The sequence below is a fragment of the Apis laboriosa genome, unplaced genomic scaffold, assembly GCF_014066325.1.
Source record: "Apis laboriosa isolate Shangri-la unplaced genomic scaffold, ASM1406632v1 scaffold62_cov152, whole genome shotgun sequence".
Classification (NCBI taxonomy): domain Eukaryota; kingdom Metazoa; phylum Arthropoda; class Insecta; order Hymenoptera; family Apidae; genus Apis; species Apis laboriosa.
This window is the reverse complement of record NW_025223954.1, coordinates 113,649-138,535: the sequence shown is the minus strand read 5'-3', so window position 1 is coordinate 138,535 and position 24,887 is coordinate 113,649. Positions and strand designations below refer to the sequence as shown.

At 35.8% G+C, this 24,887-nt stretch overlaps 4 protein-coding genes and 1 long non-coding RNA gene across 10 annotated transcripts in view; 3 read left to right on the top strand and 2 right to left on the bottom strand.

Moving 5' to 3' along the window:
* LOC122718366 (kin of IRRE-like protein 2) overlaps positions 1-15,904 on the top strand; it is a 119,443-nt gene extending 103,539 nt beyond the window's left edge. The window contains exons 6-13 of the mRNA XM_043943335.1: positions 6,187-6,456; positions 7,407-7,515; positions 8,486-8,672; positions 9,825-9,963; positions 10,502-10,689; positions 10,970-11,103; positions 11,446-11,680; positions 15,597-15,904. Of these exons, the coding sequence (XP_043799270.1) occupies positions 6,187-6,456; positions 7,407-7,515; positions 8,486-8,672; positions 9,825-9,963; positions 10,502-10,689; positions 10,970-11,103; positions 11,446-11,680; positions 15,597-15,701 (1,367 nt within the window). The 3' untranslated portion in view covers positions 15,702-15,904. The remainder of the gene's footprint in view (positions 1-6,186; positions 6,457-7,406; positions 7,516-8,485; positions 8,673-9,824; positions 9,964-10,501; positions 10,690-10,969; positions 11,104-11,445; positions 11,681-15,596) is intronic.
* Positions 12,652-16,314, bottom strand: LOC122718368. 2 transcript variants are annotated; one of them, XR_006347365.1, is made up of 3 exons: positions 15,920-16,314; positions 15,498-15,776; positions 12,652-14,548 (listed from the first exon to the last, which is right to left on the bottom strand). It is a non-coding gene; the product is annotated as an uncharacterized LOC122718368 (long non-coding RNA). The 2 variants fall into 2 exon arrangements; XR_006347364.1 differs by having other exon boundaries at positions 12,652-15,776.
* A 725-nt stretch (positions 16,315-17,039) lies between these two features.
* LOC122718358 (eukaryotic translation initiation factor 6) lies at positions 17,040-18,692 on the top strand. Its single transcript, XM_043943321.1, has 6 exons — positions 17,040-17,268; positions 17,443-17,528; positions 17,618-17,793; positions 17,865-18,041; positions 18,108-18,289; positions 18,365-18,692. The coding sequence occupies exons 1-6, from the start codon at positions 17,162-17,164 to the stop codon at positions 18,372-18,374; spliced, it is 738 nt and encodes a 245-aa protein (XP_043799256.1). The 5' UTR covers positions 17,040-17,161; the 3' UTR covers positions 18,375-18,692.
* A 140-nt stretch (positions 18,693-18,832) lies between these two features.
* LOC122718344 lies at positions 18,833-22,724 on the bottom strand. Of its 3 annotated transcripts, none has more exons than XM_043943290.1 (10): positions 22,659-22,724; positions 21,304-22,179; positions 20,976-21,227; positions 20,633-20,909; positions 20,273-20,550; positions 20,037-20,180; positions 19,705-19,948; positions 19,508-19,650; positions 19,310-19,445; positions 18,833-19,235 (listed from the first exon to the last, which is right to left on the bottom strand). In XM_043943290.1, the coding sequence occupies exons 1-10, from the start codon at positions 22,668-22,670 to the stop codon at positions 19,054-19,056; spliced, it is 2,544 nt and encodes an 847-aa protein (XP_043799225.1). In that variant the 5' UTR covers positions 22,671-22,724; the 3' UTR covers positions 18,833-19,053. The 3 variants fall into 3 exon arrangements, with proteins under 3 accessions (XP_043799225.1, XP_043799224.1, XP_043799226.1); XM_043943289.1 differs by having other exon boundaries at positions 22,561-22,670; XM_043943291.1 differs by lacking the exon at positions 22,659-22,724 and adding an exon at positions 22,371-22,509.
* LOC122718345 (TM2 domain-containing protein almondex) lies at positions 22,634-24,661 on the top strand. 3 transcript variants are annotated; one of them, XM_043943293.1, is made up of 6 exons: positions 22,634-22,685; positions 23,328-23,532; positions 23,599-23,666; positions 23,770-23,913; positions 23,987-24,252; positions 24,320-24,661. In XM_043943293.1, the coding sequence occupies exons 2-6, from the start codon at positions 23,442-23,444 to the stop codon at positions 24,453-24,455; spliced, it is 705 nt and encodes a 234-aa protein (XP_043799228.1). In that variant the 5' UTR covers positions 22,634-22,685; positions 23,328-23,441; the 3' UTR covers positions 24,456-24,661. The 3 variants fall into 3 exon arrangements, with proteins under 3 accessions (XP_043799228.1, XP_043799230.1, XP_043799227.1); XM_043943295.1 differs by having other exon boundaries at positions 22,636-22,678; XM_043943292.1 differs by lacking the exon at positions 22,634-22,685 and adding an exon at positions 22,809-22,922.
* Positions 24,662-24,887: the final 226 nt, after the last annotated feature.

The window sequence follows — 24,887 nt, the reverse complement described above, 5'->3', positions numbered from 1 at the left end:
TATTCCGATTATAATACAAACATCCCTGCATATGAGGACCTCCATTATATGAACTTTGTATCCCCAATTATACAATATTTATCGGGTTATATATTATAAATTTCTTTCCATTATTAATCGATAATAAATAAATCAATGATAATAGAATAATCGAGGTGTTACGTATCAACGGGCCGGGCGGTCATCGATATTCTCGACCGCTCCTCAAATTGCAACTGCGTGCAAATATAAATAGTCTCACCCTCCTCTTTATCTCGATACCGAATCTGTAATTCAACCACGACCGAGCTACACCTCCCCCCGTCCCCCGCGTAATCCGATTTCGAATCGATCGCGCGCGTCGTTTCGCCGCCCCCTCCCCACGGCGGAACCGAAATTTTTCTTTTATTAATCGCTTCCGCCCCGATCCCCTCACAGCCCTCCTCTAAACTCACCAACCACGGCAAGTAATTCGTTCCAGGTGAAATCGAGTTCCAAGTTGGGAGTTCCCATCCGCGATTCCTTCGGGGATCGAGGGGTTGGTGGAGACGCGGTTTACAAGTATTACCGGAAATGGAGACACGCGGGGTGGGTTGGCTTGTCGCGTATATTGATTAGGGGCATTAGCCCAGGGCCGGGACTTTTCAAGGCAAATTGAAAAGTTCGCCTCAAAGCGCGGATATATCCCTTCGATCGAAACGCCCACGGGAATCTCGAATCATCCCATCGTTTCGCCATCCTCCCCTCCCCCCAACCAGTTCGATCCAACCACCGTTTACTTTGCCGCGACGACAGCTTGCACTCCGTTGATGCACTTTTCAACGACCGATGCGAAAGGGATCGGACCCTCCATTTTTCACAACGCTTTTTCGTGACTATGGAACTACGCCCGATTCCATAAATCGCAGTGGTGGAACTTCATTTGTACGAATGAAATTTCACCAATTTTAATAGAGGCTTTATCGGCCGAGAGAAAGTTCGAATGATCGAAGGAGAAGCGAGGAATCGATTCGGATTCGATAAGAAAAGAAGTTTTGAACATCGTTTCAATGTGTATTTAATTGAACGAATTGATCGATTAAGTGGATCATACGAGAATTAGATGGATCTATATTGTACGAACGATCTGGTTACAGATGAACTATACGTATTTGTTTGTCCGCCAACGAGTTCGTATAAATGGAATTTTATCATTTTTTCAGGATATCGATAAATAAACGTTATGATTGTAAATATAATATTAATATTTAACTAACTATTGTTTGTATTGTAAAGAAATACTATATATATTCAATTCTTTCTGAACATCGATAACAATGAATATTATTGGGGAAAAAAAAGAACAATTCACGCATTGTTACATTAAAAAAAAAAGGATATAGATCAGTGATAAATAATATTAATCAATTTTAAATTTTATAAGATTGTGGAAAAATTTCAAAAATTTTTATCATTAATACGTCAAATAATTATTTATACTTTTAACAAAGTGCCTGATGATTTATGGATATAGGACTGTGCATTCCCTTTTTCCTTTCTTTTTTTAGAAAATTTTTTTACGCGAATCAATCGATTCTCGAAGCACGAACAACTAATAAATATCGCGCGTGTAGCTGAAATACGCGTAACGAAAACTCTCTCGCGTTACATCCCGTTTGGATCAGAAATTCCACTTTGAGAGAAGGGATGATGGAAAAGTTATGTCTTTCCAAGCGAGCGAGGATAAATAGACGGGGGCGTCCAAGACGAGGGAATTTTGTACACGCGACGCGACGGTTTGCGCAGTTCGTGGAAGGTGCAGCTGGCGCGCGAGAGTCCAACGGTTATTCGGTGAACCGTATTTCTGCTAGTCGTTCTTTAGGTAAACTTCAAACGGGTGTGTTTTTATAGACGGTGGCGACGGTGGATCGAACAAAAGGAGAAAAGAGTCGAAACAAAGAGTGGAAAAAAAAAAAGCGGAAACGCGCCGAACGGCGGCCGGCTTTTGTGTCGCGAAACAGAAATTTCCCTTCCCAGACCTGTTTCAACCTGTTTTCCCTTCGAGAAAATTTTTCATCGACAGCCCTCTACCTCTAATTAACCCATCCCCTCCCCCCTCCCCCATCATCGCGCGGCAATTCGTTAATTAACCTTCATCCTCCCGGTGTATCGTCCCGGAAATAAGCTGTAACCGTTCTTCAACAGTTGAAAAATGCCAACGCGTTGGCAAATATTTAAATATCGGGGAGAGGTATGTGTTTACTGGTGAACCGGCGATAAAATAACAAAGTAAACGCAAATAACAAACATCAAAGTTTCTCTCATTTCCGGGATATATAACGTTCGATATATACGCAAGCCCAGAGCCAATTCGCGAGCGAAGCTAAAGCGTTTCCGATGTTTCTTTATTCTAACCTCGTGGCTCGAAAAGCGAATAATAAAAAAGAGTGGAGAGGGAAGGGAGGTGGAGGAGAGTGGGGAAAAAAGGAGGGAAAAAGAAAAAAATATATATATATATATATATATATATCCCGGAGGAACAAATATCGCGTCGCGATGTTTTGAATCGAAACGATTTGGTCGATACGGAAATTTTTACTGCTCGCGAATTTATCGCCCCTCCGCCGCCAGGGCTGGTCCCCTTGCGCGATAATGAATTTGTTTCGATCAACGTTGCGCTCGTTTGCTCGTAATTTACTGGTACCGATGCTGATCGAATATTCATGAAGCATTGTTCGAAAACGAATACCGGGGCTACAGAATTTATTGAAAACTCGAGGAGAGGCTGACGCGCGATTTATGCACCGGGCACGTAGTTTTCGAATGTACAGCTGACGGGCTGCTGTGTTTCCCCTGCAGTCTTCTGTAAACTTCAAAAAACGAGCTGCGGCGTATATCGGTAATGGCGTTGAAACCCGGGCCAGCCTGAATACCAAATTTTATTTTATTTTTTTTTCCTCCTCCCTCTCTTTCCCTCCCTCTCACGTTCGCGATCGATCGTTTCTCATCGTTGCTTTTCCTTCGCGTCGATCACGTTGATAATCAAATTCCCCCGAAATTACGGGGAAACGCAGGAACAATCGGCCTTGCAGTCGGCGATGATTGTTCGGCTTTGACCGATTCGAACTCTATTCGTAAAGGGGAGGACACAATATCGTTTCGATCAATCGTTCAAAATCAGTCATCAGTTTCACAAATTATCTCTCTTCTTCTTTTCTCTCTCTCTCTCTCTCTCGTTAAAAACAGATTTATAAGAGGATGAAATGGGAGAGCGCGAAAAGAGGAGGAAGAGAGAAGACGAAAAAAATAAAGGCGGAAGGAAATATAGCGGGGGGCACATGGTAGGCACGTATAGACAGCCTGCACAGTTGGATTCTCACCGATGGATCCGTGGGGGGATGGTAACGGAGTGAAAAGGGAGCGACAGTGACAGACCGCAGTTTCGAAGATGCCAATCACACGGCTAACGTTCGCGCTTGTGTCCGGCGATGTGGACGAAACGCGTGCGGAAATAGAGTTCGGCGGCGGTATAGGCGGAGTACGAAAACAGAAGGAAATAGGTCTTCGACCGTCGATCGAAACAGCTGCGGACCCCTTGCAAAGCAAACAAATAGGGATGACCGGTTTGACACACATGCAGAGGGAGACACCTATCGAATGCACACCCACGCGCGCAACCGACCGATGTCCTATAAAACGCAGGCAGCCGCGGTAAAAAGGGTAATAGAGGGGAAAGAGAAGGAGGGGGATGGAAAAAGGATTGGACACGGAGTGGGAAAGAGGGGGAGAGAGAGAGAGAGAGAGAGAGAGAGAGAATGCAAGTGAAATTGTGAATGGGTCAGCGAGTATTCGTTCGCGCGTATTTCGAAATCATTGTTACGTGAAATGAACAGCTGCGCGAGCTACCTACACACACGTACACATATTCCTCCTTTCTCTCTCTCATTCTACAGGAGGATTGGATTCGAGAGCGTCCGCTTTTTCATTTTTCACATCTTTCCTGGGACACGTATTCTACCTTCGCACCTGAAACATCTCTCTCCACTCTTGAGAAATTAATCCGCTAGCTTTTTACACAGATACGCTCATGCGTTATCATTCGATGCTCCTTCGTTCGAGATTACGTATCCCGCAACGAGTTCTCGCATCTTTGAAAATGAATTCCAAAGATTTTCAACGCGCCATCGATTTCGAATCGTGTTGCGCGTCGATCCAATTCGAAAATTCAAGTTTAAATTTGTATAACGTATTTGAGCCCTGATGCGTTAATCTATTCGGCTATTTTAAATCTTTCGATTCTTTTTTTTTTGAAAAGTATCCGTATACAATTGCGAAAGGATTTCGTTAGAAATAGGCAGAGCGTTCGTTACTCCAACGACAAAAGAAACAATTTAATCGTGGAATCGAGTTACACCGGCTAGCCGAGTTCTCGCGAGACGCAGGGCAAGAGACAGGGACGACGAGACGAGTTTTGTGTAGCCGATGTCTCTCCGGTTTAGCCGGTTTCCCTCTTTGCGCGAGTTGCGTAATCGCATTTCCAAGTCTGAATACAAGCTTGTTATTTTTGGCCCTCGGGAAATAGGTCGGGACTGAAATTATTAATTAATACAATTTGGATCCGTATTCCAGCATTAATTAACCGTCATTTGTGACGTCTCTCCGTGAGCGGCGCACAGTTTCATTGATTTAAATCAACGGGGGGGGAAAGAGGTCGTGGGTAACGTGGCAAGGGGCAAGGGAGTAATTGCATATTAACACGGTAAATTATTTTCCACGTCCAGTACTTTTAATCGAAAGCTTTTGTCGAAACAGGGTGGTTGGGTGAAAACAGGTTGGGAGGGTGTAGTAAAAAGGGAACGAGATCGTTCCTTCGGTTCCCGTATTCCTCGACCGGGCCTACCACCCCCATCCCCCGTCCACCGATCCTTCAACCGCGTAATTGCTTTCGCTGAAAAATACCACGTAACGCGTCGATTCGATGTACGTTAATAGAATACAGTGCTTGCCGACCGACTAGTTCGATAGACCGGGTTTATCGAAACACGATTCCATTCCCCGCTTCGAATCGGCTATTATTCCAACCCTCCGATTTCTCCACGAGATCTTTTATCTCATCGCATAGAGATAGATTACACATAAGAGAGTAAAACTTTCTCGACCAGTTATTTCTCGAACACCGTTTACTTGTAATTAGTAATACTGTTCACGTATAAAAAAAATAATCCTGGCATGAAGAAATCTCGACGTGCGTTTTATCTCTCGAATGTGCGTATCCGCGAACGTTTTTCGCTCGAACGAAGAGATATTTCGATCGATCGATCGATTCGCAAGTAAAAAAGAGGATGGAATGGGGGATAGAAGAAATGGATGAAAAAGAAAATTTTTCAAAGCTAGCACGATAACGATAACGCACACCTCGATTAAACGAAGAGACTGAAATCAGCCGGTGAACAATTCCATCTATTCTCCTCTCTTTCTCTCATCCCGTTGGGAAAACGACCGCAGGATTAACTGCGCGCAGGTGTAATTGAATTTTTCGCGAGCCGCGGCTAACTAATTATTTCTGACAAGGAATAATAACGAAACGACGGGGGAGGGGGGATGCCAGTTTCAACTTTGATTCATTATTTCGAGGTTTGTACGCCGGGTTGACGTGCCTCGCGTGCCATTGTTTTCCATTCCATTATCGGCCTTTCCGCGTGTTGCCTTCTCCCCTACAAACGGAACAGAAAAGAAGAGGGGAGGGAAAGCAGACAGGGAGAGGACATCTTTGTCCCGGATCGAATATCGGGTCGACGGGTAACCCAGTAGTCGTCGTGGCCTCTTTTCTCGATCGACGATCAGTTTTCTTTCGCCTCGATCCACGATCCACTTTTAATTACGCGCTCATTAACGAATGATCGAATCTGAAAACTTGCTACGTTTACTCTCGAAACCGGTGTGTTTATTTTTCCGTAACGTTCCGTAACGAACCGACGCGCTACGATTAAAGCGATTTCTCGTCTGCGATTTCAATTAAACCTCCCGCCGTCCGTTTGTCGAACCACGGTGCCTCCCGCCGCTTCACCTCGGTCGGATCTTTCTCCTTTTTTCCTTTTCCATCCGGAAAATTAATTTCTTCGCCTTGGGCCGCGATGAGAAGGTATCGAGATTAATCGGGTGTAATTAAAATTTCCCTTATTCGACGGGACTACGATCAGACGGTGAGAAGTGGAAAATGCGTTTCAGACGCGCCCGAGACGAGACTGGTCGGGGTGCCGACCGGCCAACTGGAAGAGGGTCGTGATCAACTCGAGATACGATGTCTAGCCGATGCGAATCCACCGGCCTCGATCCTCTGGAGGAGAACCAAGAGTCCGGGAGTGACGGAGGTGGCCAGTATCGGAGAAACGTTGCTATTCTCCCCGATCTATAGGAATCACGCAGCCGTCTATATCTGCGAAGCGGCCAACACCGAGGGTGAAAGCAGCCCAGTGTCCGTTCAAGTGTCCGTCAACTGTAAGTGTCAACGTCCCCGTTTCCCTCTATCCGCCATCATCCTATCGGATTCTAAAAGTATCCGCGATTAACCCTTTTTCCGTGTCAGAGAAAGAGGCTCGGTTACCGATCGGTTTTCGCGAGGCGGAAATAACCGGGTTTATTTGAAACCACTTTGCGAATAAAAATAACTCTCCACGAGACGGATCCTCTCTGTGCACGGTGTTCGGTTACGCCTCGATCCACAAGGGATGATCGAATCCCGAGACGAGAATCATCGAAGCGCCGCAAAGTGTTTACAAGTAGCTCGTCGGATAGTTTCGAAACGGTATTTGCGTTACAGCAGCTTAATATTTGCCAGGTTTCAAGCCGTTTTCGACAGTTTCTCCACTCCAAGCTACGAACTTATCCAACAGCTATTGCGGCCGAGAATCAGTAAAACGAAAACTCGTTAAACGACGCGATCGATGATCGTTTGATTCACGCGGGACGTTCGTTCACCGCGTTGACGAATCTTTGGGAAATCGAAAGCCTAAACCGACATCTAAATTACCTAATAATTTTTGTATTGCGAGAATTTTCCAAAACGAGAGTTCTAATAACGTTTGTGCGACGTTTATATCGAGGACGAGGTTTTCAATCGTTTTACACAAACTCGAAATAATTTAGAAATTTACTTACTTGCCCTCGAACACTTTACTAACTCTATTAACGACGAAATGCGTAGCGTAGGAATAAATTTTATATCCTAATGAAAGATTCACGAAACCTTGTGGCGTAAAGTGTCTCGTCCGTAAAATCGCATTAACAATCTCGTGATCGCGAGATATTTCACGTATGATAGCGTTAAAAAAGTTCAACGCGATGACGACAGTCAGGATTTAATTCGCGGGTGAGCAAAACTTTACGTTTGATCTCTGACACTGAGGAATCGATCGAGAATCGATAGAGAAGAATTAATTTTCACGCAGATCCGCCGACGATCAGCTCGGTCGGGCCAGATCGACTAACCACGGCGTTGTTATTTTCTGGAGCCTCGTTCGAGTGTAACGCCGACGCTATGCCACCGGCCGAGTACAGGTGATCTATTCATCGAATGCTTGCTGCGAGTTGCGCGTCTTTCTCCGTTCGAATTTTTTTTTTTTTCTTCCCTCCCCCGTTCAATCAATTTTTTGTTTTGTTTGTTAGTTGATTTTCACCTCCAATTTTATATCGCATCGCACGTAAACACAATTTCGCAGCGAAAAAGAATTTAGATCAGCGGTTCTTAAATTTAATAAATTCAAAGATTTCTCTCGCGTATCGTGTGTGTTTCGTCAGTACTTTCTACCTATTAATTTTCTTTTCTCCTTTTTAATTATGACGTAAATGAAAGATGCTTGGCCATAATGAGAGATTAACCTTTGTGGAACCGGGAAGCCAGAGAGAGAGGAATTTTGCTTTCGCGTTATATCTACAGGATCAGGTGTGGTTTTCACCTATAGCTCGGGTACGTGGGTGCGCTACTACCCAAAGGACTTACAGAGAAGTCCCCCCTGCGGAAATATCAACGTTAATAAAAATATATGAAACGTCTGTACACTAGCAAACACAGCATACAACAATATTCGATCAAAATGCGAATCTCTTCCATCTGTTACCCTCCTCCGAAGTTTAATAATGAATATTTTTGTTGCATCGTGAACGAAATTTTAACGCGAGTGAAATTATAAAAAGAAGCATTTATAGACTCCAAAAATAACGAATCTTATTTACAATTTAAGAACCGCTAATTTGGATTATACAAATATCATATGGAAGGTGTAATTGCGTAATTTATCATTATATTTCTTTTGTAAATATCTGCTTATTATATATAATTTTCGCCTGTTTACGTACTTGTTGCTTCTTTACGTTTCCCCAAACACGTTATCCGTATTTATGAACATTTTGGTTCGCACGGTTAGCATGGCACACAATGGTGAACGTCGTTTCGTTCATCGTCGTAGTTACGAAGTAACAATGACCGAACTGAGATGCGACAATAATTTTTTCCAATTTTGAAAATCAGGTGGGCTCAAATCTTCACCGATGGCCGGATGCCATTGGAATGCGGTACAGGGCAACGATTGATCCTGACGAACGTGACGTACGAGCAACAGGGTCAATATATATGTCTCGCCTCGAACAAGATCAATGGGAACGTCAGGGAAGTTAAAAGTGATCCTGTATCGTTGCAAGTGGTCGGCGCGCCGAGGGTAAGAAGGCCCATACATCGAATCAATTTGATTCAATTTTTTCCCGATCTTCTTCGAATCGCAATCGCCTTTCTTAAAATTCTAATAAATATCCTTCCCTCATCTTATAAAAAAAATGAAATAAATCGTTCTCGAGAGACGGAAAATCTTTTTTTTTTTTCTTTGAACAGCAACTCATACATTGAGAGCCACTCAATTTTTTATTTAATTTTTACGCGTGTTCGAAAAGATGAAATCAAATATATCATTGCACGGATTATTAATCAGAAAAATTCAGTTGACACGCAAATCGAATCGAACGCGACGACGATGATGATCGAGTTAAAATTTAATCGATCGAAATGTAGGGTCGAGAAGGAATAAACATCGGGGTTATCTGGTTTTTACACGTTGTAATTATGTATTATCGATTCGTTGCTTTTATCGCGAAATCAATGCACAATCGGAAAACAAACAATTTCTACCTGCAATTAATTAACAAAATTATGTTTGTTCGCTCTGCGTACGCGTTCCGTTCTGTCGATCTGTTGACGCACACACCCGGAATATAACTCTACCATCCCCTACCGTGACATATTTAAATACGAAATGAGAAATTCATATTTATACCGAGCTGTGTATGTGTACGAGGTGGTTGAAAAACTACGCGTACGCGCGTGCGTACGTATATACCGAGTAAAACGTCATTTTCACGACACACTCGTCGCTTGATTGCAGTTACACCGGTCCCATTTGCCGCCTACGTTTCGTGGCCCATGATCCGTGCACCACTTGTGGTTCCTGTATATTGCCGCGAAATCGACGCGATATATTTGACTCTTTCACGGAAACATTAATTTTAAAACGTTCGTAACAAAAACTGCCGTTTTTTAAAAAAGGAAAAAAGAAAAAATGGGCGAGAGGTAAAAAAAAGAATTATCGAACAGTATTAACACACTCTTTTGGAACTCGCGCATTTTCATTTATCGCGTTGTTCCATTGTTCCCGATAAAATCGACATCAAAAATTTTCACCGATTGGACCGAGTTAGTTTCGAAAAAAATGTAGAGGGTATTTGTAATGTGAAAATTTGATTAAGAACAGAAACATGTTACGAGAGAAAAATAAGGGTCGAATAAGATTGGAAAAAAAGTTGGTTAACCTGTGTCGCAGGTGGTGAAACCGGCTATCACGGAGAAGTTTGTCGTGGCAACGACCGAAGGGAGCCCGGCGAAATTAGAGATCAGACTGTGTTCCGACCCGAAGCCCCGGCTCGTGGCTTGGGAATGGGGCAGCACCAGACTCCACGCCGGTTAGACTGCTTCCTAGCTTCTACCGCCAAAAGTATTCGAGTCTTTGGTTTGCTCTTTCAGTTTTTTTATGTACGTCTCTTCTCACTAATTGGCACTCCTTATTACCGAAAAGTGGTATACTCGCGATTAATTAATTCGAGCATCCCTTCAGCCCCAACTTTCCCCCTTTAATTATCAACCTTTTTCTCGCGTCCTTCTCGAATCGGAGAACCCCAACTTTCACGACGACGAGCCTTCGATCTTCGAGCCACTATCGACTGCCTCTCGATTCTCAACACTTTATCTTAGCCCTTTCCATGCGAATTTAGTTCGCACCTTATCGGATTCGCGCAGAATGAATTTCTATTTTTTAAATTTTCCGTTTTCCCCTCTTTCTCTTTTTTTCTTTTTTCTCTTTTTTTTTTTTTTTTTCGTTCGTTTATTTCCACAGAATCGCTCGTTTCTACGATCGTTTCGACGATTTTAAGTTGATTTACGATATTACAACACGCTGCGAAGAATCACCATCGGGTCTAATTATCGGGCAAATGTTCACAGGTGAAGTACTGGAATCACGGTATCGAGCGTTGGATCTAGAGCCGTTAGCGGTCGAGGATTGTTATATAGCCGTTTTAGAACTGACTAGCACGGTGAAGGAGGATCAAAGACTGTATCACGTAATCGTGGAAAACGATCGTGGGAGCGATCGTCGAGCCCTGATGTTGAGAGTCGACGAACCAGGCCAGGTAATTAAAACGATATTCGTCGCAAAACAAGGACTCGTCCAACCAATGAATTTCGAGTAAACATTCTCTTGTGTTTTTTTTCTCTTCTCTCGCGAGAACAAGTGGACTAATTAAATAATTGAACAGTGTCTGCTGGTATTTAAATTAAAACGGTTGAAAGCATATATATCCCGATGCACGCGTATATATATATATATATCGCGTGCACGTTCCAGACAATGTTCCCTTGGCTCCAGTAAAAAGCTTTTTTTTTTCCCCTCCTGCCGCGTATTTGTTACAGATTCCACTCGTTATCGGCGCTGTCGCTGGGTTTACGGTGCTCTCGGTGCTGGTAATGGGATTCGTTTGTTTCCTACGCTCGGATAGATGCTGCGTGGCCAGAAATACGGTGCCTGCACTCCAGCAAGTACATTGGTAAGCACGCGATATTGCGTCTCTGGTGATTTGCACGAATAAACGTCGAAGCAATTTACATGGAAAACCTAGAGAACTCTTTTCAAGGGGACACATCCTCACGGAGCACGTATACGCGCTAATGAATTATTCGACGCATTGTTTCCCTCCTTTCCGTTCCCTTAATTGTTGGTATCGCGGAATCGACGCTAATTTCTTCCTCTTCGTACGATTCTACACGATATATCCTATGCCCGAACGAATCCTATTGCGCGTGAAAGTGAGAAAGCTAGGAATAAAGTAACGATATTGCTATACACGATATACGGTAAAAGTGGATCAGAGAGCGGTGGCTTGTTTCAGTACGAAGGCTTCGAACACAATGATAGAGGATCCCCGTTTAGCAGTGGATACGATGGAAAGAAACAGTCAACAGTACGCGTCCGAGAAACGACCGAATCACGTTTTGAAGCCCGTCCCGTCGCAACAATATCAACAAGAGTGTTATCAACACGATCCGCCTCACCAACAGCAACATTATCAGAGGCATCATCATCATCACCATGGACAACCTCACGGGCCACAATACACGCTTCAGGTCAGATAAGTTAATAAACAGAAAGAAACAAGAAACAAAAATTATTCTCACAGATGATGTCGCTGAGCGATGTCCTGCAAAATGTTGTTTTATTCCCTTCTCCTTTAGTCCCAAGTATCTTTCCCCCATATAATTGCGCGAATGCACGAATATATACGAATATATACGCAACACAAATTCCCTTGACACTGTTTTTCTTTGTGTTTTCGAGCGAATCCTTAATAACAGATTCAACGCAACACGATCCTCCAGGCAACTCATTTTAATTTTCCTAGCACCATCTAGTCAAGTTTTTTCTTTCAATCCTTCTACGTGTGATTTTCCCGGAGCCTTTCGAATTTTTTCCTTAAAATCCCCGCTACTATTTACCGGAAAGAAAAGTACAAAAAATATCTTTGGATTTAGACGAGCATCGCGTTTGGTCCATTACATTCGCGCAAGTATACGCGGTAAAGGTGAAATTTTTTTGGTACCGCGAAAGCCCATTTCTCCGGCTTACAGAGCGGCCTGGTGTCCGCGAAAAACAAGACGTAGAAGCATTAAGTTCATAGCCGTGTTTTCAGTTGCTTTGGTTTTCCGCATTACCGTATAATCCTGTACGATACAGATTACCAAGCATGATTCCTCCCTCTTTCGTCGAAAGTTGAACAAAAATTTCGAGGAAAATTGAAGATCTTCGAAGCGTTTTATCGTTGATTGTAGCAAAAAAAGTTTCATGTTCGAGAGTTTAGCATCCGTTAACGTCTTTTAGATATTTACAAGCGACTTGAAAACTTATAAAAACGATGTACGATTTCTAGCATGAAAAACCCATTTATTTCCTATCTGTTTTATTAAGACAGTTTTATGCTTATTCTACCTCTGTTTATTTTCATCGATCATCATCAATTCTCATCTAATTTTCTTTCTTCTTTTTTCTCGCGTTTATATAAATTCAAAGTTATCTCATGAACGAAAATATCGTGTTAGAGTATCGTACATTCAATATATATTTAGAAAAGTTACAGATACACGTGTCTTTACAATAGTCGATTACGTTATGTTCTCCCATTAAATACCATCCGATCGAAAAATTCACTCGTTAGACCTCTATTGACTATTCATTCACGCCCAGTAAGAACGAAAAAGGAACGATTTCAAAGGATTCATGTACATACTACACTCATGCTCTGCACGATACATAGTGCTTTGAAAAGAACGGAATACAGTTACGAACTATCATCTCATAAACTTGTATATATACATACACGTTGAAAGTATGTCACGTTTATCGTCTCCGATCGTAATACTAGCCACCAAGACAATATAGACTTGCACAAGTATTGACCACTAGCCGCTGTCCCTTCCCCGATCGAGATAGTCATTTGAGTGATTTATGCGGCCAGTAGGGTATATTACGCATGCATTTGGTTGCATCTAGACACCGCGGTGTCCCTCTCCCAATTACCGCAATGTCCTTGTAGGTAATGTCATTAGGTACGTGTACGTAAGTAGCGGTTACAACCATTTCTGCTATAACGCCATCGAATCTCTATTCTTCCGTGTAATTTTAATGGTAAAACGATCGAACGAATCGATTCACGATATATATCCACACAATTTGCTCCATGTAACATCTTGGAAATAATTTTAAATGAAAAAAAAAAAAAAAAAAAATATCGTAGATCACCTGCAAGAAAAAAAGAAGAAAATTTTTAATTCAACTTCTCTCTTGTTTTGAACGATTTCAATATAATCTGATCCATTTTTACAGGACATCGTATGGAAAAGATATTAGCAAGAAGGTAAATTCAACATTAAAATCTTAGATGACTTTATTATTTGATACAGATTGATCGTGCGTTATAAGAGAAACGATTGTACCGTGAATAACAAGATTAAATAAGAAATTTAATTCTTTCAGCTTGCATTCTTATTATTGCTTTCGTTTTATTTTTGCATCCAAACATTTCTGATACAGCCACGTGTTTCCCTTAAGCGTTAACGAAAGAAAACGAAAGACTGATTTTTATTAAAAAACTATATTACTCGTTTCTTAAATATAACGTCGGCTAAATCACTAGCTGATCATGTGCATCGAGATATCGAAGAAGCTTGAAAAATTTATATAGATATGTATTAATATACACATATATATAATTATATTATATACACACGGTTGTGAAGATAATTACTTACGATAAATCGCATTATCGACGAATCTATTATTATTATTATTATTATTATAATCGGACAGTGTGCATCCGCCAGTGTAATTAAAAGCCACAGATAATCGTATGTTCGATTACCGATCTATTCGTTCAAATAAGCGTATCGGTAATTAGCGAGAATCGCCGCTCAATACAAATAGGTTACCATAATGCTAATCATTAATCGAAGTTAACGATTATTCAAGATAGTTCCGCGACTCAATAAACGTTAAGTTTTACATTGTACACACGTAACTGATTCTTCGAAAATCGATAGAGAAAAGCATATGACTATTTACTTAAACCAATCCTTGAACAGATGTAGAACGTGCACGGTATAATTGCTAAATCGTAAAAGATTTAATTTTAATGGCTCGAGGGAATTTTCCCTTGATTTGCGTTTGACAAAGATCATTATCAAGCATGTTACGACATCGCAAATTCCACGTGCATGTTAACATTTGTGTATGCATACCTTTTATATTCATCGAGATGTTCTTCTCTCCCACTCTTTCTGTTTCATTCATTCTTTCTCTCTCTTTCTCTTTCCTCCATTTCATCTCATTTGCACTTCGTCCGATCGCGAATCGTCATTATCATTGCGCAAAATCATTGTAACGATTAATTAGCTTTGCTGCTCGCATCTCGAAACTATCATTGATGCCACTTCGTTCATAACCTGTAACCGAGCAATCTACGTGAGACGATGCTGTATGACATTTTGCGTAGAAACAAATTTCGAGTACTCTCTTTCGTGTATCATGTTATCATTAAAAAATAATCATACAGATGCGTATGCTTGTCCGTTTGTTATCAAACCTAGCAATATCCCTTTCACACTCGTGAAAACGATTGCGAGCATGTTGTGCGGATATACGAATTATCAATACGAAATCTATTCTCTTTGGAACTCGTATGCGGTATGCGACATGTTTGCGTAACAACGAGCACTGTTTGCTTCACATTCCCAATCTCCCGTTTGATACAAGATTTTAAATGAATTCAGGACCGTTTTATGAAACGAGAATGAAGAGTTTTGCCTTGGAAAAGTATAAATATTTAGATTAAACAAGAATTCCAATGTATCATGAAATTTTGATTAGCTAACCACTTTAAATATTTATTTAAATCGTTTATCAGGCCGATATATTTACATTATTTACATCGATATCAATAATATTAATGTACACGCATATATTCATTTTGTATTTGCGAATATTCAAAACTCATTAGATACGTTTATATTATATTGTGATCGAACAAAATGATGCGTTTATAAAAAGTATATTAAAATATATTAAAATATATAGCATTATTGAAAATATAATTTCTATTTATATCGTGCAATTGTTATTTGCCATATTTTGTTTATCAATATGTTATTTTATATTAATAAAATGCATCATTTTGGTAACCGTGTCAATATTGATACGCAATAATGAATGGTCATCAATAAGTATATATGTAACAATGACATAGAAAACAATGAGCCGATCATTATCCGAGATATAAAACGGCCCTGTTTCTTTCTCGTATACGAAAATATTTGCACAAACCACACTTATATATATTATATAGTTTACCATTTCCAAATGTCATGTAATCACCCGTAGCATATGTACATATACCTGTAGAGTTTTATTTGTCCGATGCTTCTGGTTACACGCGTGCCTTGAACGCGACCAGATTCATATTCTCTTAAGATCCTTAAGATGAAAATTGTGCAGGGGGAGCAGCTGTTTCTCAAACCAGATCGTTTAGCAACCCTGAAGCCCCACTGCAAGATCGAGAAGCCGCCGCAGTACACGACGTTCAAGCCGAGTTCGAACTGAAGATTTTACTATTTCTATTTTCTATTGATGTACACATTGATCGCACACATGCGCGCATCCTACAAGAAACTGAAACTAAAAAAAACACCAGAAATGAGAAGAAAATAACGATGAAAATGGTAGAAAAATCGATAAGACGAGACTGAAAAGTGGCATAAAATCAAATCAAAGGAAATTAACGTATAATTTGCTATCTTTTCCACCTCTCTTTCGCTCACCTCTTTGTTACGTTCGTACAACGTATCCGATGCGAAGTGAGATGTTTCATATCGTCGATCGATATTGATACCAACCAACGAATATTTGTTCTGAATTCTTTTTCTCTTCTTTTTTCGTGCGACAAATTTCCTTTTCCTGTACAGATTCGAAGGAAATTATCGCTCGAATAAGAACACTGAGCACTATTCGGCATTTATAATTCGAGACTATTGAAGAACTCGACAATATTGTGAACTTTAATATTAATTAATTTATGTTAATAGATTTCATAGTGAAAAATCATTTTCGCGCAAATAATACTGCCATTATTATAAAATAATACTGCCGTGACAAAGACGATCTTTACGATGTCGGTACCAATCAAAATGAAAACTATATTCGAAGGGTATTTATAATGCTTGCGATAATGTTGTTAATAAAACGGTAATTTTGAATATTTATTGGTTTTTTTTTAATATTAAACGAACTAATTTATGATGATGTTCGTACATTATCGAATGTTCAAAAATTAACGCAACGATTTGAATATATTTCTTTTTTCCACATAATTGTTGCTAATATTATGAAAAAACTTTCAATAAAGGAATTGTGCAAACATCACTTATCTTAATTAATTATAAATATTAGTAATACCTCATTGCATGTTTGTTTATACAATTTGTTATTTTGTTTAAATCATTGAAATGTGAATATAAGCCTTATAATATATTATGAAAAAATGTTATATACTCACATATATTTTAAATATTCGTATTCTATTTAAAAAACGTAAGTATAATTTATCTATTATAACAAAAATAAAATTATTTTGAATAAAATACACTTTAATGATTCAGATAATATATCTTGACGAAATAATTCGTATTTCGTTTATCTTTTTTATACTGAACACAATGAAATTTATATCATTTGAAATAAGCAAACGTTTCAAATGATTATACATAATGACGAAATTATTCGAATATTACATAGAGTAGAAACTTCATGATAAATTTTGAAATAACATAATTTCAATATTTCATCGCAAGAGGGCAGATACAATAATCTAGTGATGTTTTCTCTTCTACGTCTATACTGAATCAGTATATGAATCTCGTAATTCATGATATAAACCTCGTGTTAGCGGTTAGAAGAAATTACGTACTTGAAATATAGGTTAGCGTGTATATTTTAAACATTGATAAGATACCGCAACAATTTCTAAATTCAGTACGCTAATGTAAATTTATATCGTTAAAATTATGGCGGTACGTGTGCAATTCGAAAATAATAATGAAGTTGGAGTTTTCTCCAAGTTGACAAATTCTTATTGCCTCGTAGCAATTGGTGGTTCCGAGAATTTTTACAGGTAAAGATAAGTATAAATCGATACCACTTTATCTATAATCGCATTAATAACAAACTATAGAAGATTATATTGCGCAATAATTTTCTCAAACGATTTGTTAAGTTTATAACATGTGACATGTGTTGACATAAAATATTCATAATTTATGAAATGTAAATTATTGGTTAATTACAGTGTGTTTGAGGCAGAATTAGCCGAAACTATTCCTGTAATACACGCGTCAGTTGCAGGATGTCGTATAATTGGACGATTATGCGTTGGTAAGCAAAATTAAAATTTTAACCTTCAATATTTGAGATTAATTGTGTTTAAATAAAAAAAAAAAATATATATATATATATTTAAACAGGAAATAAAAATGGATTGTTGGTTCCAAATACGACAACGGACACAGAATTACAACACATACGAAATTCATTACCAGATAAGGTTAAAGTACAAAGAGTAGAAGAAAGATTATCTGCCTTGGGTAATGTTATTGCCTGCAATGATTATGTTGCTTTAGTACATCCTGATCTTGATAGAGCAAGTATTACATCAAAAATAAATATTAAGCTTGTCCTATTGCAATATTTATAATTGATATAATTCTACAGGAAACAGAAGAAATTTTAGCAGATACATTGAATGTAGAAGTATTTAGACAAACTGTGGCAAGTAATGTTTTAGTAGGATCATATTCTGTATTATCAAATCAAGGTGGATTAGTTCATCCAAAAACATCCATACAAGATCAAGATGAATTGTCATCTTTGTTACAAGTGCCACTTGCTGTAAGATAATTTTCATATCTAAAAAATAAAAAATTTAAATATTTATTATCAAAGTGAAATATATAGGCAGGTACAGTAAATAGAGGCAGTGATGTTATAGCTGCAGGAATGGTTGTAAATGATTGGGTGTCCTTTTGTGGTATGGATACAACTTCAACAGAACTTTCAGTTATTGAAAGTGTTTTTAAACTTAATGAAGCTGCACCAGCTGCCATTACATCAACTATGCGTGCATCACTTATAGAAAGGTAATGTACATTATATTATAGATTAACATTCAAATATATTGTAATTCTAACTAATATCTTTTTTATTTATTTCAGTATGTCTTAAAGTCAACCTCTCTAAGAGAGTGTAAAAATGATTAACAGTAGGCTATGTATGTACATAAATACAATATTTATGTCAATACAAATGCACAAAAGAATAATAATATTGTGCTTTCAAACTAATTTCATCAAGCACATTTTCTGTATAATTCCAATATAAAATTGTGACAAAATTCTGTAAAATTTATATAAAATATATTAAGTTTTACTATGGACTACTCAAACAATGATTAATTGAGTGTAATATAATTTTCAATTCTCAAAAAAAATAAAAAAATAAAAATAAATAAATAAATTCAATAATAAAATCTTAATCTAATTATATAGAAAGAAATTAATACTTACCTTTATTATATTTAATATCAAAAACAACTTGATACCATGTATTAGAAAATATCTTATCACAAAAATTTTTAATTTTGTTAATATTTTTTTAATGTATGAATTTATAAAATATAACTGCATATAAAACAGAAATATTCTATTGAAATATATTTTAATCAATAATATTCTCTTTGAATACAAACATTTTTTGTGTTAAAAATGTAAATTATTTCGATTCTGACCCCACCTTATTTAGTAAATGAGCTATTGTGAATAACATTGTGCGGATCAGCCTGCTAATTAAATTTATTACAAATAAAAAGGGGCAGCCTGAATTTTAATAATTTTTTTCAACAAGACTAGAGTAATGGTAATTGTTCGGTATGTAACAATTCGGAAGCAGCTGAAGAGTCTGCACACATAACTAATGTAATACCTGCTTGATAAGATGCAGGAATACGAATGTGAGTTACTCCAGTAGATAAATTATTGAGTTGACGTCTCTGGGTCATTGCTTCGCGTATCATATTTACAACTTGACCTAATAAACGATATAAAAATAATATTAAATATTTTTATAGAATAAATTTCGAATTGATTAAATAATATGCATACCAAAAACATTGAGCTTTCGCCACTTTTGATCCATAGCAGCGAGTGGTGTTAAGTCTGTATTAGGATTCCAATGAGCTAAGACATCCGTTCTTCGTATTAGTAAAATACTAGGACTTACAAGTTGATGCCAAACATACTAAAAAATTGATTAAATTTATATGATACTTAAGTAATTAATTTATTTAAATAATTACAAACCTGTTCAGGTAAACATTCTAATGGATTAGTTAAATAAATTCCCGCTTGTCCAACACCAAAAATCATTTGATGATGCCATGCATCTGGAATATCACATCCTTCTCCACAATGTTGTAAATTTAGTGTTGCTATGGGTGCAGCACCTAAAATACGCTGGTATATCTATATTGTTGATTCACACTTTATTGATTACATACCTTTTGATATCCAATAATGTAACCAATGAGACAATGAAACTTTTCTTTCTGGATAAAATGCAAAAAATTTTGTTATAACTGACCCATTTGTACACAAAGCTATGCCGCGGGCCAGATCTCCGTGTGTCGATCCAGCCACTGATCGACTATATAAATATCGTGGTAGTGGTGTACCTGGTTCTCTTTGTCTAGTATTCACACCTTTTACTAATGTTTCTAATGAAAATGGGACATTTAAAGCCAACTACAAAAATCATTTTAAATTAATTGAAATAATCTGAAATTAAACTTAATTTAAATACAGATATTTATATAAATAATAATAAATATACCAAAGCATTTATTGCAGCAGTAGCACCACATGCAGATGTTCCTATTTGAGTTACTTGTTTTACAGTAGCTTCTTGTTCACTCCATAACATAACTTTCTCAATTGGTAAAAGGCCATCTAAACGATCGTTAGATAATTCGTTTTCCTATATATATATATGTATATATATATTAATAAATAAATTATCATAACTATATATAATATATAATAATATATCAAATTATAAGCTATATTAACTAGATTTGAGTCACCACTCTGATTAAATGCAGCTTGTTTATTGAGCATCAATTTCTTTGCCATCATACGATGATAAAGAGTTGAACTGAGATTCACTCTCCTAGAATTTAAATTCGAGTTTTCTGGAATGGAAGCTGATGAAGATTCAACCCATAATTCTGCGTCTGAATCTCTATTGTCACCCGGTGAAATAAGATCGCCGCTTGTATTGTGATATCCATATGATTCTCGTAAAGGACATCTTGTATTACGATACATTTTACTAGTTTCCCATTTTCCTATAAATCAATAATTCAATATAATATTTTAAATGAATAATACATTATTTCAATATAATCCAAAATAACAAAAATGATATACCAATTGCATTACTAGTACTTGGCATCCATGGAGAAGGATAATTTGGTTTTATACTTGATTCAGGATTATATGGATTACTGCTGGAACATTGCTGAATTTCTGCATTATTCACATTTTGTACACTTTGCTTTGAGTTTTGAGATGTAGTTGCAATTCCTTGTTTAGTCACAACTTTACCACTACTTAAATCATTTAATACTGGATCAGGATCTACATTGTCTAATGCTATATTCTGTATATCTTCATTAATAGAGGCCAAATCACTGTCTCCTGTATCCTATATTTTAAAATATTAAAATAATAAATATGTGTGAATATATATTTTATCATCACAATTCAATACCTGCTCACAAGAAGGCCCAGGATCGAAGTCCATTTCTAAAAAATCCATTTCTGGACTTGATCTACCACTGTGGCATTGTTCTTCCTCTTCATGTTCTTCCACTTGTCCTTGATTTATTTCTTCTTTTTGAATCAAATGAACCGCATCATCATTTCCCTTATATGTATAAATACAATAATCTTCCCCATCTGACATGTCACCTTCATTTCCAGAACTTGAATCTCTCCTCTCATTTTGTTCTCTTTGTGTATTCTAAAATCATATGAGTTAATAATAAAATTAAATTTTTTATGTTAATATGTTACAATAAAATAATGAAAGAACTTACTTTTTGCAATCCACTTGGTCCTGCTATTTCCCTATTTCCATTAATATTAGGTCTCAAAAAACAACATGTTCCTTGACTTGTTGAACCTATACTACCTCCTATATTATTTAACAAGCTATTAGTTCTATAGGACCTTGATACCCAGACACTGTCTACTTCAGGACTAGAGTCTGAACTGCATGATACTTTTGATGGACATTTTTCAATTCCAGAAATATAATCTACATTATTTTTCATATCAATATCTTCATTTGGTTTAATTGTTGTTAAATTTGACTGTATTGTGGATGAAACTGATGCTGAATTATTTAAATATAAAGTAGCACTTGATGTAGTACCAGAATTATAAGTTCCTGATATACTATAAGTATGATTCATATGCATATTATTTTGACTTGAAGATAAATTTAAATTCATAGGAGGTTTAGGCAAATTCAAAGCACTTGTGCTCATTACAGTCTTATGCTTCAATTGACTTGTAACATTAGTGTTTACAGTCTGAGATTTAATGTTGTTAGCATTTAAAAATATGGGAGATACACTTGCATTTAATATGTCTTGATTTGTATCTTGGTCCATAGTATTACTAAAACTGGTACATGTAGTATCTTCTGTAGATTTTGTACCATTAGCGAATGCAATTGAAGCTTTTGAAGACAAATGATTCTTGGCACCATTATCATTCAATTTATTACTTAATTTTATTTGATCTCCATTTAGTTTATTTTCAAGTTGTATAATTTTAGTTGACTGTTCAATTGATTTATTGTTATTTTTTTTTAAATTTTCTTCTAATCTTGTACCATTTTTATTTTGACTGTTACTTGCACCTTCTTCAGAATTCATATTATTTTTAAGATGATAGCACCAAATTACCTATTAAAAAAACAAAGTAAAATAATTTCACTATTTTACTTTTAATTATGAATATATTATATTAGTATGTAATTTTTAATTACTTTTTTTATTAATTACAGTCGAAAAAATGTTTTACATACAAGTATCATAACTGTCATATAAAAGTATGTATGATAAAAATGTGTTAGTAGTATATAAGTAGTATTTACCTTCGAATTATTTTTCAACACGATTATACAGAGTTTAACATTAGTTTCTTTCTAAGCAAGTTTAGATTACAAAAAACTAAACGTGTCAGTCTTCGATTAATAAAATTATCAACAATTAAAAAAATTGCTGTCTTGTGAGTATGCTGTTCTGTCAAGTGAAAAGAATGAAAGGCCTCACTGCCTCACTAACATTTTCTCTCATATAAGTTCCGGAAGTCAGCTGATTAGTAGAAACAAATGTAGTTACACACAAGTCTGATATTTTTACACGTTTCTTTTTCAACAAACCTCTTTAATCATTCATAATAGTATATAGTAATTCACATTAAGTTTTATTAACATAAACACAAACGACATTGAGAAAAATTCTCTTAATTCTTTTTCACAATAAGATAATCAAACATTTACAAAATATCATTATACGCGTTACGTTATACATTTATTATTTGTCTGAAAGGAAATACTATCTAGAGTTTCTTTTAAATTAGGAATCATCATAGTATAGTGTACAAATAATGTATTCTTACATTTCAAGGAAAATATCAACCAATCGTAAAGATTTGTATAGCTATTTATGCACTTAGCTATAATAAATCATATATTTATAATATATATAGTATAATCAATGTAATTTATATATAGATATTTAAATACTATGACTAAATTATATAATTAATAATATGTTTCATGAAAAAATTCAATAAAAAATTGCAATGTTATAATTTTCAAACATTAGATATATTTACTGTATATTATCTAGAAATTTAGATAACGTCAAAGGAATGAATATAAAAAATTCAAGATCGTTAGTTTCTAGAATCACATTGTTTTGTTTTGATCAAGAACAAATTCAATCATTTCTTATTTACAATTATTTAGATTTTAAATATTATAAGATTATTTTATAGAAGACTAAAGGAAATAAAATTTTCTTATATACAAAAATTTTGTATTCAGATTTTAAACGAGCTGAATGAATGAATCAGTTATGATTCTATACATAAATAAATAAAATATTATTGAATTTTTGTGTACGTGTGAATCAATTCAATTAATTAAACAATATTCATAATGAATATTGTTCGAATTAATTCGAGAAATGTGATTTTTATTCTTCTGGCGATTTTTTCGACTACTGTCAAACAGGCTCATATGGGTTATGGTAAATTGTATATTAAGTTCGTTTAAATATTTACACAAAATATTTCTAATGATACTTTGATTACAGAAACTGCAATTAAATATGCACAAAGAGAAGCTAATGTAAACTCTACACCAGCATATAGTAGTACAAAGGTAGTAGTATAAAAATTAAATTGTTTTTATAAAATAACAATATTTTTATTCAAAAAAAAATATATTTAAATAACTATAAATTAAATAATTATAATATCAATAGGAAGAAATTTCAAGATTATGTCCAAGTGGTATTACTTGTTCACAATTAAGTGGAGATTGTATAAAATGTAATTTAGATCCTAATTGTGTATATGGAGCTGTATATGTTGCTAATTGTTCTGTTCTAGAACATATTGATTGTGTTGTAAGTTATACAATATTATATATTATTATACATGTCATATATTTTTATATTATTTAATATATTAAATTTCAAGGGTGAGCAATCTTTTCAAAAGAAATATATATGTCGTTACTGTTATCAAACAGAACATTGGGAGCATGAATGCCATCAAAAAAATTCTTGTAGTTCTGTTGCTTCTCCACGACAATATTATAGAACAAATTGTACAGTAAATGGTGATATATTATGTCTAGGAAGACGTAAATTTATGAAAAATTTATTATGCAATTGGACTGTGGGATATCGTTGGTCTACTGCTTTAATTTTAAGCATCACATTAGGAGGCTTTGGAGCTGATCGGTATGTTATATATTTGGTGAATTGAATGTTGAATAAAAATGATTCATATTTTAAATATGTATTACAGATTCTATTTGGGTCATTGGCAAGAAGGAATTGGTAAATTATTTAGTTTTGGAGGACTTGGAGTATGGACATTAATTGATGTAATGCTTATTTCTATGAGATATTTAGGTCCAGCAGATGGATCATTATATATTTAAATAGATTTAAAAACAATCATATTGTATATAAAAAAAGGAGAAAAAATTTATAATTTCAATATTAGTTTTATATATATGTATATTAGTTATTCAGTCAAATAGTAATATTTAAATAAAATATGAGAATTTTATTTATCACTTTTCAAAGAACTGAATTGTAATGTGATATGTACATACATAAATCATTAAATAGAGACTTTCATAATCATAAAATGTTTATTATTATATAATGTTTAATTTTATTATCTAATTATCCTTTTTAAATCATTAATATTTCATCAAATTATAAATAATATTTCAATTACTCATATTTAATTAATTTAATTTACATAATAAATTTTATTGTATCTTCTATTGTTTAATAATTATATAATTTTATATATATAATAATATATATTTTTAATTTTATTTATTTTTGTAATATTAAAGATA

What these genes read in the sequence shown, in the direction of transcription:
- LOC122718358 (XM_043943321.1), top strand. Translation starts at nt 17,162, where the DNA reads ATGGCGGTACGTGTGCAATTCGAAAATAATAATGAAGTTGGAGTTTTC. An exon ending in TACATCCTGATCTTGATAGA is followed by an intron (nt 17,794 to 17,864) that starts GCAAGTATTACA and finishes ATAATTCTACAG; the next exon opens with GAAACAGAAGAAATTTTAGC. An exon ending in TGTTACAAGTGCCACTTGCT is followed by an intron (nt 18,042 to 18,107) that starts GTAAGATAATTT and finishes TGAAATATATAG; the next exon opens with GCAGGTACAGTAAATAGAGG.
- LOC122718344 (XM_043943290.1), bottom strand. An exon ending in AAGTACTAGTAATGCAATTG is followed by an intron (nt 20,551 to 20,632) that starts GTATATCATTTT and finishes ATTGATTTATAG; the next exon opens with GAAAATGGGAAACTAGTAAA. An exon ending in ACATTATTGGATATCAAAAG is followed by an intron (nt 19,651 to 19,704) that starts GTATGTAATCAA and finishes AGCGTATTTTAG; the next exon opens with GTGCTGCACCCATAGCAACA.
- LOC122718345 (XM_043943293.1), top strand. Translation starts at nt 23,442, where the DNA reads ATGAATATTGTTCGAATTAATTCGAGAAATGTGATTTTTATTCTTCTG. An exon ending in ACAGGCTCATATGGGTTATG is followed by an intron (nt 23,533 to 23,598) that starts GTAAATTGTATA and finishes CTTTGATTACAG; the next exon opens with AAACTGCAATTAAATATGCA. An exon ending in GGAGGCTTTGGAGCTGATCG is followed by an intron (nt 24,253 to 24,319) that starts GTATGTTATATA and finishes TATGTATTACAG; the next exon opens with ATTCTATTTGGGTCATTGGC.